The 13081-nt window shown below is 54.4% G+C and overlaps 5 protein-coding genes across 5 annotated transcripts; 3 read left to right on the forward strand and 2 right to left on the reverse strand.

Annotated features, from left to right (window-relative positions):
* Positions 1 to 89: 89 nt before the first annotated feature.
* B0I36DRAFT_378056 (general substrate transporter) lies at positions 90 to 2268 on the reverse strand (the record flags this gene model as incomplete). The annotated part of the gene is given in 4 exon segments (XM_046160628.1): positions 90 to 163; positions 596 to 840; positions 852 to 1681; positions 1765 to 2268. 4 exon segments carry the CDS (start codon positions 2266 to 2268, stop codon positions 90 to 92), a joined length of 1653 nt encoding a protein of 550 aa, XP_046005199.1.
* Positions 2269 to 2697: 429 nt separating this feature from the next.
* B0I36DRAFT_397704 (uncharacterized protein) lies at positions 2698 to 4928 on the forward strand (the record flags this gene model as incomplete). The annotated part of the gene is made up of 5 exons (XM_046161590.1): positions 2698 to 3102; positions 3196 to 3922; positions 3996 to 4105; positions 4158 to 4257; positions 4318 to 4928. The coding sequence occupies 5 exons, from the start codon at positions 2698 to 2700 to the stop codon at positions 4470 to 4472; spliced, it is 1497 nt and encodes a 498-aa protein (XP_046005200.1). The 3' UTR covers positions 4473 to 4928.
* Positions 4929 to 5096: 168 nt separating this feature from the next.
* On the reverse strand, positions 5097 to 7090 carry B0I36DRAFT_378058 (cytochrome P450; the record flags this gene model as incomplete). The annotated part of the gene is made up of 2 exons (XM_046160629.1): positions 5097 to 6628; positions 7054 to 7090. The coding sequence occupies 2 exons, from the start codon at positions 7088 to 7090 to the stop codon at positions 5097 to 5099; spliced, it is 1569 nt and encodes a 522-aa protein (XP_046005201.1).
* Positions 7091 to 7245: 155 nt separating this feature from the next.
* Positions 7246 to 9478, forward strand: B0I36DRAFT_425751 (uncharacterized protein; the record flags this gene model as incomplete). The annotated part of the gene is made up of 1 exon (XM_046162354.1): positions 7246 to 9478. The coding sequence occupies one exon, from the start codon at positions 7246 to 7248 to the stop codon at positions 9253 to 9255; it is 2010 nt and encodes a 669-aa protein (XP_046005202.1). The 3' UTR covers positions 9256 to 9478.
* A 1986-nt stretch (positions 9479 to 11464) lies between these two features.
* Positions 11465 to 12882, forward strand: B0I36DRAFT_338453 (uncharacterized protein). Its single transcript, XM_046155758.1, has 2 exons — positions 11465 to 11660; positions 11780 to 12882. Exons 1-2 carry the CDS (start codon positions 11557 to 11559, stop codon positions 12792 to 12794), a joined length of 1119 nt encoding a protein of 372 aa, XP_046005203.1. The 5' UTR covers positions 11465 to 11556; the 3' UTR covers positions 12795 to 12882.
* The last annotated feature ends 199 nt before the right edge of the window (positions 12883 to 13081 follow it).

The raw sequence follows: 13081 nt of genomic DNA on the forward strand, positions 1-13081 counted from the left end.
CGCAAGTATGCAAGGCTTGTGACAAGGCATTCTGGTCAAGCCGGATGGTGCCCCGTTGGCGGTGGATATGTGACACACGCCGTAGCCCACTAGTACGTCCGCGAGTGCGAAAGGGGTACACGGACATGATGATAGGGATTCGCAACTAAGTGGGTAATGCGGCCTGAAGTCGATACCGATTGTAATTCCATACAAGTTGGGGGCGTCTCTTTGAAGGGAAATTAGCCCACAAGGGGCAGCGCCGCTCAGAAAGACACGTGAGGGGCAGGCGATTCAATGCTGTTGAAGTCAAAGATACAATTCGCAGCCAAAGCAGCACGTGTGGGCCACTCATTTGCGTTACTGGGTGAATCATCGATCATATTGTCATGTTCACATATTTCGTTCGGAAAGGATGGTGGAAAGGAAAACATTCTCTTAGTACAGGCTACGTGACATTGACCAGACATAGGCGCAAGCACTTCAATTCAGTTCAAAACAACTCGATGACAACGCCATGACAGGTACAGACTGAAAGAGTGAAGGTGCAGGCCACTGGCCCAAGACTCACCGCTGCTCGCCATTAAGCCGCCCTAAGCCGACAAAACGCGTGAACTGAGATCTTGTTCCTCTTTTGCCACATTGTCCCCAAACAGCTCGTCGATCTGCTCGAGTGTTTTGCCCTTGGTCTCCACGACGAAAGCCCAGGCCCACACGACAGCGATTGCACACCAGGCCCCGTAGAACAAGTATGTCCCGAAACCCCACGACTCGAGCATGGGTGGAGTGATGATGCCGACGATGAAGTTGCAGATCCAGTTCGTTGACGTCGAGAGAGCCACGCCCTTGGACCTCATGGCACTGGGGAACACTTCTGAAGGGAGCGCCCAGCCGAGGGGGCATATGTACAGCCGTACATGAGGATAAAGCCGAATGCCATGGCCACGGCAGCCCAGCCAGCGTCAGCATGCTGACTCCAAGTCTTGGAGTAGACGCCTACCAGGGCAGCCATGATACCCCACGTGATGGCTCCTCCGGCGCCTCCAATCATCGCTAGAGGTCGGCGACCAACCTTGTCGATGATCAGAAAGCACAGGGAAACCGCAACCAACTGCAACATGTTGAAGACACCAGACATGATGAGGGACATTTCGTAATCCTGGCCGAGAGTTTGGAAGAGCGTTGGGGCGTAGTAAATGAAGGCATTAATGCCGGAAAACTGCTGGAAGAACATGACGCCACACCCAACAATGACGCGTCGCCATAGCTTGAGGCTGAACAGGTCAAGCCAGGTACAGACCTCTAGTTTGAAGCCGGTAGCCCCGGGATGACGCTGCTGCACAACGGCCTTTTGGTAGCGGACCTCGGCGACGATACCGCTGAACTCCTGCTGGATACGGTCGTCGTTGGTCGGGAGACGCCTGAGCTTGGCGAGACTTTCAAGAGCTTCGTCATCGCGGCCAACCATAGCGAGCCATCGGGGCGAGTAGGGGAACATGTTGATGCCGATGCCAACCACAGTTGCGGACACCATCTGCAGGCCGAAGGGGAGGCGGAAAGAAATTTCGCCAACGAGATGGCGTGTACCATAGGTGATCCAGAATGCCACCACGACGCCGAGAACGATGGACACGGACTCGAGAACCAGCAAGGTGCCACGCAGATTCGGGGGAGCTATTTCAGAAATGTAGAGGGGGGCGCCCTAAAAGAATTGGTTAGCGCTGGCCAAAACACATAGTCACGAAAAAGCGACATAATATAGGACGTCGGGAGGGGGTAATTTACCATTGCCAGGGCACCAACACCAATGCCACCGATGGTCCGACCCAGAACAAGCATCTCGTAGTTCACCGCGGCGGTCTGCAGGATGGCTCCGACGTTGAAGATGATAACGACGAAGGACAAGGCCCGCTTTCTAGAGAATCTATCGGCCAGCCAGGGCATGAAGACGCATCCAAGGAAGGCACCGAGCTCGAGCATGCCCGTCATAAAACCTTTGCCGAAGCCGCTCTGGGCCTCGGGAAAGACACGGTGGAATTCGGGCATGACGTTGATGATGGAGATGACGCCCTGGTCGTAGCCAAAGGAAAAGCCACCCATGGATGCGATGAAGGCGGCAAAGAAGACATAGGGAGACTTAATGACGCCTCTGACACCGATGTGGCCATACGAGATGTTGGCAGTTGGGTCCGTGGCGGGCTGGGCTGGGGACCCGGAGTTGACGGACTCTACGGCCTCAGCCTGGGCTTTGCCAGACTGAACGGAAAGGGTGGTGTGAATATCGTGCATGGTGGGTGATGGCTTCATGGCAGAGGTTACATGAGGCGTGCTGTGACAAGAGTCTGGGGAAGACAAAGGGATGATGTCTAAATTTTATAGGAACCGCTGATCCATGAAGCCGTCCGTGTTCAAAGTGGGCCAGGTCCCAAAGGTGAGGCTTCGCGCTTTCCTGCCTTGGGTATTATAACCCGCGGGCGCCGATTCGGCCGCCTGGGGAGATTCTGGGGTAATGCGGAGAAGCCAGCCTTCGGGCTGGGACGGTCTGGGGAAGCCTGGCTTCTGGACCCCGCACGCAAACCTGCAAGCTAGCGTATCAAGCCCTTCGCATTTCCAAGGCCGTATTTGGTCTTGCATTCCGCAACCCCGCGGAATACCACTTTGGTCTCGTTTCAGACCACTATCAATCGCGCCTCCTGACCAAGACATGAATCGTGCGCAATGAAACCGAAGCGCAGCTGCGAAGCCTGTCGACAGCGTCATCGGAAATGCATCACACGGCCCCAGGCCACCACGTGCAACGGATGCGACGAGCTGGGACGCGAGTGCACTCTAACTCCTCCCTTGCAATTTCTCCCGTGGAAGGCCAAAGCCGCCGGCAAAGCCCGAGTCGACGCTGACCCCAGTAGCCCTTCGGCTCTGGCCGGCGGTACTGACCTTGCCCAGACGCCTCGGTCGCAGGGCCTCCCCTCCCCGCTCCATGGCAATGAGTCGCTCGGATCCCCCGTCAGCCAAAGGCGCGAGAGCATCGTGATATCCAACCCACATCAACCTTCAACATCCAGCTTGTTGTCGAAGCGTGAGGCGTTCCTCTTCCGAACATGGGTGCAAAAGATCTCATTGATTGTACGTACCTTATCCCTATTGCGACAACTGCAACCAGGGTACCTTGAAATCACTAACAAGCCTCCTCCGCTCGCCGCTCCGTTGCTGCCGTAGTCAGATGCGACCGACGACGCGAGACATTTTGCCATCACGGTCTCGAGGCTGGCACTTGAGCACCCCGTATTGCTAAATGGCATTCTGGGGCTAGCCAGCCGTTTCGACAGCCTCGCCACTGGTGGACCCGAAGCGGGAGAAGACCTGGAGAGTGCGTTCTATCACGGCCGTTGCATCGAACTGCTCATCAATCTCCTCAACAGGCCGGTGGAGACATATGACGATGTACTGCTGGCGGCCGTCGTGCTGTCGCGGCTCTACGAGGAGAACGACACCCACACAGATTCGCTCACGTACCATCTCGCAGGTACAAGCACTCTCCTCGGCCACGAAGTCATCACTCGCTTGGCTGCCGAGGGGGGGCTTGCAGAAGCCGCCTGTTGGGTCCATCTTCGCCAAGCTCTATACGTCGCCATCGTGCACCGACAACACCCTCAGATTCCCCTCCGCTTATATGAGAACCTCACCGCGTTCCGCAGGGCTGATGATACTTCCTTCGGGAATAGAGCGGTCTATCTCTTTGCTCGGATCGTCCTACGATACTTTCCGGAGCAGTGCACCGAGCAGATCCTGCCGCAGCAGGAAGACACTTGGACTGTTTTAGAGGAGGAGCTCAGCACGTGGTTCCAGACAAAGCCAGTGTCCTTCGAGCCCATCTACCACACCCCTCCAAGCGCTAGCACGGGCGAGCCATTCCCATGTATATGGATGGCTTCAACAGCGGCAGGTAAGGAACCCCGAGTTTCTCGTTTGATTTCCCTCTCTGCTTCGTGATGCTCAATTCTCCTCCGTAATCGCAGCCGTGGCCTTGCAATACTATTACTCTGGCATGATTGTCATCAATCTTCACCGATGTCATAGCACTCCGACCACGGGGTTTGAAGCCACAAAATCCCGGAGAACTAGTGAGGTTGGTTTTCCGCCTCTGCTGTTCACGTCATCCTCGTTAACATGGTTGGAAGAAATGCATCACCGCGCACTTGTGTGCGTTAATGGGGCTCGCCTTGTCGAATGATCAGGCCATGAATGCTTGGTATCTGCCATGCCACATGTTACATCTATGTGAGCGAATGATCTACCCTCGAGAAAATCAAGACCCGGCTTTGAATCTGACCTCGATAGGTGGCTACCTACTTCAGAACCCAATAGAGCGGGCGCACACTGTCCAGTACCTGCAGACTGTGAACCGGCAGATTCAGTGGAAGACCGCACCTGTAATCGCCGCCCTCACTGAGCAGTGGGCCGAGCTGGACGGACATGCAGCCGAGATGGAGTAGGGACAGCTCTGATGTATGCCAGACAGCAACATGTCCCACAATAACGTGTCAGCCATGGGGTTTCGAGCCATAAAGAAGCAGTAGACCACGAGATCATGAGGATTCAGGATGTGCAGTGTCCGGTCCTCGTCATCTGATAAGCCCTTCGCGTGTTATATATTACTTGGGAGGTTGGGAAATTTTGATTATGTTATACAGCGCCAGGTGTGTAATCTTAAATGTCCAATGTTCGTATTGACTCTTGTCTCAAGGCCTGTCCGTACTCCTCAGTCTATGTCAGTTACTTGAGAAGGTGCAGGCTGAGTATTACTCGAATTATTAGACTATCCAGGACCTATGAGAGGCTCCACCTGCGGTGATTAATTAACATGGATTCAGTGAACGTCGAAGACAAGCTTTGATGAGAATTCAGTACTAAAAAGCTCTGGTGGCCTACTTGATTCCGGTGAAATTGACAACCATGACAATGTAATATCACAAATTCCTCCGCCTTTGAAAGATAATTTGAAGCAGTGGCGTTTTTCTGGGCCATGTCTCTACTCTGTTTTCCCCCGTCTTTCTCAGTCACTACCTACACAGTCTCAGACTCTGGCTTGTGTACACAACTGTCTTGGATGTTGATTCCTACCATTGCGGACCTCGCCGCCAGATAATAATGGGCAACGGCCCGCAAATCATGTTGAATGCCTCAAATCGTTCGGCCACGAAGTTGGGTGTGGCCAGAGCGAAGTCGTAGCGGTGGACAATTGTGGCCAGGATGACAATCTGCTCGAGGTACGAAATGTTGCGACCGATGCAGCCTCTGGCACCAGCCGAGAATGGGATGAAGTACGGCTCCATCCTCTTGCGCTCGGCCGGGTCCATCCACCGCTCCGGCTTGAAGACATCTGGGTCTGGGTAGATGGAGGGGTCGTGGTGAGCGCCGTAGATAGTCATGGAGACGCTGGTGTCGCCGGGAATCCACTCGCCCAGGATGGACGCGCCCTCGGGAGGGGTCCGGCGCGGCAGGCCCGAGGACGTCGGCGGGCTGAGGCGGAGACCCTCATCGAGGCAGGCCTTGAGGTAAGGTAGATCTTTGACCTTGTCAAAGGGAGCGACGACGTCGTCGTCATCAAGCACGTTGCTCAGCTCGTCCCGCAGGGCGGATAGTTTGGCGGGGTGCTTGATCAGGAGCTCCATGATGTTGCTCAGGGCGATTGCTGTAGTCTCGGCGCCTGCGTCGATGATGGCGGATACCTCGGCGACAATTTCCCCCCACTCGAGGTAGTTTGGTGCGCCATTCTTGTCGTTCATAAGGCAGGAGAAGAAGTCATCGAGCTGCTCACCGGCCTTGTATCTTCTCAGCCGTTCGCTGGCTTGGTGGTATGTGATGTCGCCCCAGGGTGCACTGATTTTCCAGAGCTGCTTCCACTTGCTAGGCACGCTCTGGGTTATCCAAGCAATCCACGGCCACAAGTCATAGTCCCAGCAGAAGACCGACTTGACGATCGCGTTGTGGTTTTGCGAATGGCGGTACCTCGCCCGGTAGCAAGTGCCGTCCAGCCTCTCAGCCGTCACCCAATCAGTGCCTGTGTCCAACAGGTCCATCTTAGAGGAGAGAGCAATGAAATTAATGGCCTCAATTGTCCAGAGATTGATCCAGTGGTTGAAATCGACGGCATCGTCTTTGGAACGAGGTGCCCCAGCTGACTTGACGCACCGTTCGTCGAAGACCTTGACCAGGCGGTGCGACGTGTAATTGACCTTGTACTCCCAATTCTCGAGGTTCTTGGTCGCGAAAGCGGCCGACAGCAACTTCCTCTTGCGTGCATGGTCTGCCTTGTCGATTACGTCGAAGAGTTGACGGTGAGTGCCGGCTAGAATGCTCTCCTTCACGTCCTTCACGCATTTTGTCCGGTGGCCGTAGATATCTTTAATGGCGTCGGGATGATTAAAAGACAAGGCATTTGGGCCGATTCTGAGGATTGACGCGCCTCGTTCGACATGTGCCTTGGTGAGATCTCTTGACCGTCGACCCTGCGAACTCAGGTAGCAGTGTCGCAGGTCGGTGAGAGGAGAGAGCCAGGAGTAGTTGTGATACTTTCGAAGGCCTTTTGCGTTGCAAAGATAACGAACAATAGGGACAATGAAAAAACGCGTTGTCGTCAAGAATAGCACTATGGCTAGCGCAAATAGTGAAAGGTGCGGCATGATGGGTGAATGGGGAATGCAAGCCTGTGAGAGAGAGACTTTCACACACTCCAGCTCCTGACATCCCGTCGAATATTAATGGAAGTCTGCCTGAAAGATGCTCGATTGCCTTACATGTGCGTAGTGGTGGGGGAGGCGTAGTGGTGGGGGAGGATTTTCAGGTATGCAGGCGTGTCCCGTGATTCCATCTTGGCGCTAATCATGATGACCGGGGTCCCTTGCTATATCGGGCAACTTTCCCCGCCCCAAGTGGGATACTAACCAGATAAGGCAGAATATCCCGCGGATTCTGTAGAGTTCGCCCCTCAAGAAGGCATTTTGGTGCCTGAGAAAGCCACAATGACTGATTGGCTGTCCTTGGTCGTGGCCAATGAACTCCAAAGTTCTTGACCACCATGGACTTCCCTGGAAATTGCACCGAAAACCATATTTGAATCAACGTCAATATCCTTTGGTTTGTGTAGGACGGGACCACTCCTCCAAAGGCCCATGCCCTCTACTTTCTCCTCCAGCTCCCGTTCTTATTATGTTTCTTGACTGAACGAACAAACATCGTTAAAGCTACAAGCGAGCCGCGTTCACGATGTTGAACATCTTAGGCAACACCAGTTGTACCGATTATGGCCTCTTCGCTGCCATCATCCTCAGCACCAGCTTTGTATACAACAAGGGGCGCTTCTTGCCTAGGACGGATCGCTCCGAGAAGATTCTCTATGAGAAAGTCCAGAAGCAAGATGCGGCAACGTCTAGTTCGTCAGCTACCCGCGACATGGGAGAAAAGGTCAGGACTTCGGATGCACAATTCATAATCCTCTGGGGTTCGCAGTCAGGGACCGCAGAAGGTCTCGCTCAACGTCTCAAGCGGGATATTCAACAGCGTTTTAGTTCCCAAGTCGTCCTCGGCGACCTGTCAGACTACGACCCGGCTACCGTGGCAAATATACCCGGCCCCGTGTTTCTTGTTCTCATCATGTCAACCTATGGAGAGGGCGACCCAAGCGACAACGCGCAGGACTTTGTGACCTACTTGACATCAACACCGAATGCTAATTTGGCTCAACTGCGCTTCGCTGCCTTCGGCTGCGGGAACAGCAGCTACCGGTACTTCAATCAAGTCATCTATGATACAGCTTCGGCTCTGGAGCACCGCGGCGCCAAGGCCATAGTCCCTGTTGGCACTGGCGACGAGGCGAAAAGGTCTACCCTCGAGGACTTCCACGACTGGAAAGCTGCCTTTTTCTCCACCCTAGTCTCTCAGTATGCTCTGTCAGAGCGCGATATTGGGTACCAACCCGCGGTTCAGATCGAACTAGAGGCTCCATCCAGCAAGGCAACAGAGAACAGCACCAAAAGCACATTGGCCAAGGTAACCGTGGTCAGTCTGCCGACTGTCTCGAACCTGGCGGTTGCCCAGTACGTCGACCCTCTGAGATCCTGCGTCCACATCAAACTCGACCTTAGCAGTTACCCCCAGATCAAATACCGGACAGGTGATCATATTGCTGTCTGGCCGCGAAATCCTAAGGACGAAGTGGATAACCTGTTGCGCATCATGCAAAAGGAGTCGCAGAGTGATTATTACATGCGGATCACATCAAAGGACGAGCTGGTCGAAATGAACTTCCCATCCACAATGACCCTTCATGACTTGCTTTCAAAACACCTGGACATCTGTGCTCCGGTGCCGAGAGAGACGATTCTAGTGCTGGCGCGGATGGCCAAAACTCCGGAGGTGAAGCAAGAGCTCGAACGCATCGGCAGTACGAAGGAGGCGTACGCAATATTCCTGGACAGCCATCATATGACACTGGCCAGATTACTGTGTCATATCTCGGCGCTTCATCCCAGCAGCTCCTGGGACTGGTTGCCCCTCTCCTTCCTTGTCGACCTGATTCCTCCCCTGAAACCACGGCTCTACTCCATCGGATCGTCCAGCATCGTGGACCCCAAGCACGTCAGCCTGGTCGTCTCTGTCAAGCCTCAGCCAATCCCCGGCCGCCCTGATACCCTCATCCATGGCCTGACGAGCACCTTTCTGGCGAGACTGCCATTGAACTCTCCAGAAGAGTCTCTTGTCCAGGCTGAAATCCGGCGCTCCGACTTCAAGCTCCCATTCAACACTGAGACGCCCGTCATCATGGTTGCAGCTGGCACGGGCATTGCTCCGTTCCGCGCGTTTGTGCACGAGCGTGCACGGCTCGCCTCGATCGGCCGCCCGGTCGGCCCGATGCTGCTGTTCTTCGGCTGCCAGAATCAGGCTGACTGCCTGTTCTACGATGAGCTCACGGAGCTTGCGGCCACGCATGCGTCGCGTTTTGAGCTACAGCTGTACACGGCTTTCTCACGACAGCCCTCGGCAAAGACCAAATATGTGCAAGACCAGTTGTTTGAGCACCGCCAGAGTGTCATGAAGTACCTGATTGAGGACGACGCGGGGCTTTACATCTGTGGAGCAACGGCGATGGCGAAGGAGGTCAGAAAAGTGTTGTTGGAGGCGGCGATGGTAATGAAGCAATGGACTAGCAGCGAGGCTGAGCAGTGGAGACAGGGCAGGCGGAAGGCAAAACGGTGGAATGAAGATGTATGGAGTTAGCTTTTTCGACGGATCGGCGGGCAATCTGATGTTAGATCAAACAGGTGCTCCTCCCAATTATTTCGCAACGACCAGAATCATCTTCTACGCGATCACCTACTCTATCAAGGGCAGACGCAACCTCTTGCACGCACGATTCGTGTTTGCACGTGATGGAAATAGGATTCCTTGCCGCGACGCATCTTGTTCAAGTTTTCCTCGATGCATCCTTCGACGACGCGTGATACAGCCTGATGACGAGATGCTGGAAACCCCGGCACTGACCATCGGAATGTCCGAAGGAGAGGCGTGCACTGGCCTGACTGGGTTGCTACGAGCCTCGCGCAGTGTTAGTAAGGGACGAGCTCCTCGAGAGGGCTAAAAATGCAGTGAAATGGTAGTTGGTCGGCCGCTCGCATGAAGTTATGCTGCAAGGAGGGCGGCAGCCACACATGGCTGTCTGCGCCACTTGTCCGATAAGCTGATAGCTTTGCGGTGGGGCTCCAGAAGCTGGCTCCCCACGGTTCAGGTCTGGAATACGACCCAAGCGAGAGGCATTGCCGGTGGACACTAGCTCCACGGTCTTCCTGGGAATACGACCCAAACGAGAGACACTGACTGGCGCGCACACCTAGCTTTTACATCCGATCTGCTCGCGCGAACGTCAACTCCACGCGTAGTCAGCGCAAAATAACGAGATACGCTGGCTGGCTCTGTTGGGATTGGTGCCTGGAAGAGGTGAGGCATGGTGATAACGGACGATGACGATCATGTCTAGGTTTCTCATAGCAGGCTGGCTGTGACACGTCCGTGCAGCCTGCCCGCCCGTGATCGTGTGGCTACGCCATACTGAGTGCTCTACCATTCCTATCACAGCCCCTGATCATAAAAGGAGCTTCATTATCGCCGGCAATTCAGTTCAACTATGCAAATTCACTCTCATCATCTCGGCAAACTTCTTCCAATTGAACACGCTTTCACCATACTGTGGCCACTCCGCTGTGTGCGAGATCAGAAACAGCAAACGAAACTTTCCCCCAGCCCTCGGCGACCAGACCCGTCATCATGGGGTTTAGCGGTATGGGCAAGTTACTGTCACCAATGGGACAGTTCCTCATCCTGTCTGGAACAGCGCTCTTGGCGCGAGGTGCAGTTGGGGCAGTATTCTCGCCACAGGAATCCCAGTCATCATCGGAAGAACAACCACCAGCACTCTCCCTGGGCCCCTCCAGCACCTTTTATTCCTATTCCTCTTCCCTTACTACGTCCGAGCCAACAGTGTCTCCTCTCACGTGCAAGCCTCTGGGCCCTATCGTCCCGCGACCACGAGACCTCGCCATGGCTCCGATGTTCCAAGCCTCGGTTGCCGATCTCTCCTCCGTGCTGGATGCCGCGATGAACGGAGACATCGAAGCTGGGTGGGCTTCCGTTGCGAACACCTCCTTCTCTTTGGGCATTGTCTCCCTTACTGGCGACAACAGTGGCGCGCATGGAACGCCGTTGATATGGGAGAAGCACCACCTCTCTAGACTCAATGAGCGCGGAACAAAGGATCTCACGCGGGACTCGCAGTATTTGATCGGTAGCGTGAGCAAAGTGTTCACGGACTATCTGCTGCTTCTCATTGCGGAGAGTGGGGACAATGGGATCGAGCTTGATGTCACCGTTGTCGAGTATCTTCCTGAGCTGAAGCGAGGCAGCCTTGCTGCAGAACGAGCGAAACAAACGATGATAGACTGGGACAAAATCACGCTTCGAATGCTGGCAGGTCATACCGCGGGTGTGGTGCCAAACTGTGAGTCGATCGCTTATCCGCCTTTAGTTGCTGGCCATTTCCACTCTCCGTGGTGCTCATATTCAAGCCTCAAAATTATCTCAAAACTTGACTCTCGCGAATAATCTCGATTGCTAACATTGAAGCAATCTGTTGTAGTCGGCTTCTCTGAGTTCTACTTTCTCAAAGAATACTTTCTGTCGCTCGGCTTTCCAGTCATAGCGGATAGTGCATTCCCCAACTGCGGGGTGATTGGGCTCAATGAGGGTTGCGATGCACAAGGCAAGTTCTTCTCCTTTCATCTCATAATTTCTTACTGTGACCTCGAAGCATACATACTGGACGATCGTGGTGAGCAATTATGAATATGGCACTGACAGGGCAATGCAGGACTCCTCCAGGGACTGCGTGACCAGGCACATCCAGTCTACCTCCCCGGCGAGAAGGCGCAGTACTCCAATATTGCCTTCAGCGTGATTGCGCTCGCGCTAGAGAGCGTCACGGGCAAGAATTACTCGCAGCTGCTTGACGACTACGTTTTCAAACCGATGAATCTCACAAACTCAATGGTTAGCCCTGGCATTGATGACCACGCCGTGATCCCGGTCGGCGATACAAACAGTTGGGGCGCCGACTATGGGGTTGGCGCACCGTGAGTTCACATTCCTCTGACTGCGTGCTTGATGTCATTCCATGGCAACGTCATGTCTTATGATCCAGAATGGCCTTGGTCATTGCAATTCAATAACTAATACTTCTTCTTCAATACAGTGGCGGTGGCCTAGTTTCTTCCCTCTCTGACCTTGCCGTCTTCTTCAGCACCATCCTTAGCCCTTCCGCGCAACTATCCTCGAACACGACACGCGCTTGGTCGGCGCGCTCCTGGTTGCACGATCCTTCGATCCTGACCGGCTCGCCCTTCTCCGCGGTCGGTTCCCCATGGGAGATCTACCGAGCGCAGAATCTCGTCCCCCGACACCCCCACACAGTCGACATTTACGGCAAGGGCGGCTCCGCGAACGGGTACCAGGCTCAGGTTGCAGTGCTCGACGAGTATGGTGTCGCCATTATCCTGCTCACCGCTGGCGGTGGGGGTGGCGCGTGTCAGAATATCTACGACGCCGTGCTGAAGACTCTTGTGCCGGTCATCGACGAGATCGCCAGAGAGCAGGCGGCGGACAATTACGTTGCTAGTTTTTCTTCGTCCTATCCAAATGAGAGCGAATCAAGCGGGGCCGTTCAGCGGCAGCGACAGAGGCATGATGAGCAAGAAGTATGTGTGGGCATGGTGGACTTCAACGCTACCGTCATCCAGGACGAGCATTCTCTCATCTTGGAGAGCGTGTGGCGCAACGGGACTGATATGCTGGCGGCGTACATCAAACTCTGGTCCGTGACGATGGGCATGTACGTCCCCGCCGTGCCGAAAATGGCCAGGTTATTTCCAACAGATGTCCGCGCCGAGAGTGTCCTGAATGATACCGCATATCGCGGCCAAGGCGGCAGCAGCAGCAGCAGTAACGGCGACGTCGAGGTCATTGTCGAGGACTGGAGGATCGATTGGAGCTTGGAGGCTGCTGGCACGAGGTCGGATATGCCGGGCACGGGAATGGGGCCTGATGGGGCCAGCAAGGACAACTGCTTGGGCTGGACATGGGTAGATTGGATGTACTATGGAAACGAACCGATGGATCGGGTTGTGTTTATCCGGGAGAAAGCGACGGGCAAGGTCTTGGGGATGGAGGTGCCATACTTACGATCTGGGATGCTGTACAAAGCCCCATGAATCCAGACTCAAGAGGTATGCGTGCAAAATTGACTTAATCCAGTTACACTTTTATTATCCCCAACCGCTAGGAAATTCTACATTTTGGTTCCGCTTACTATCGATGGTTGTTATGACTTGTAAATGTGCACCTGCTTCAGTTCATTGGCTGCATTAGCGCAAAGAATGAAGATTTGTCATAGATTTTGCTGCGACATTGTGGAAATGGACTGGACTTTGAAAATACCGATGCCTGTGATCTTGGCCAGCGGAATTTGCCTGGCTGCTGCCGCTGACCATGTCCGAGA

Source organism: Microdochium trichocladiopsis (genome assembly GCF_020744255.1).
Source record: "Microdochium trichocladiopsis strain MPI-CAGE-CH-0230 chromosome Unknown B0I36scaffold_13, whole genome shotgun sequence".
Lineage (NCBI taxonomy): Eukaryota > Fungi > Ascomycota > Sordariomycetes > Xylariales > Microdochiaceae > Microdochium > Microdochium trichocladiopsis.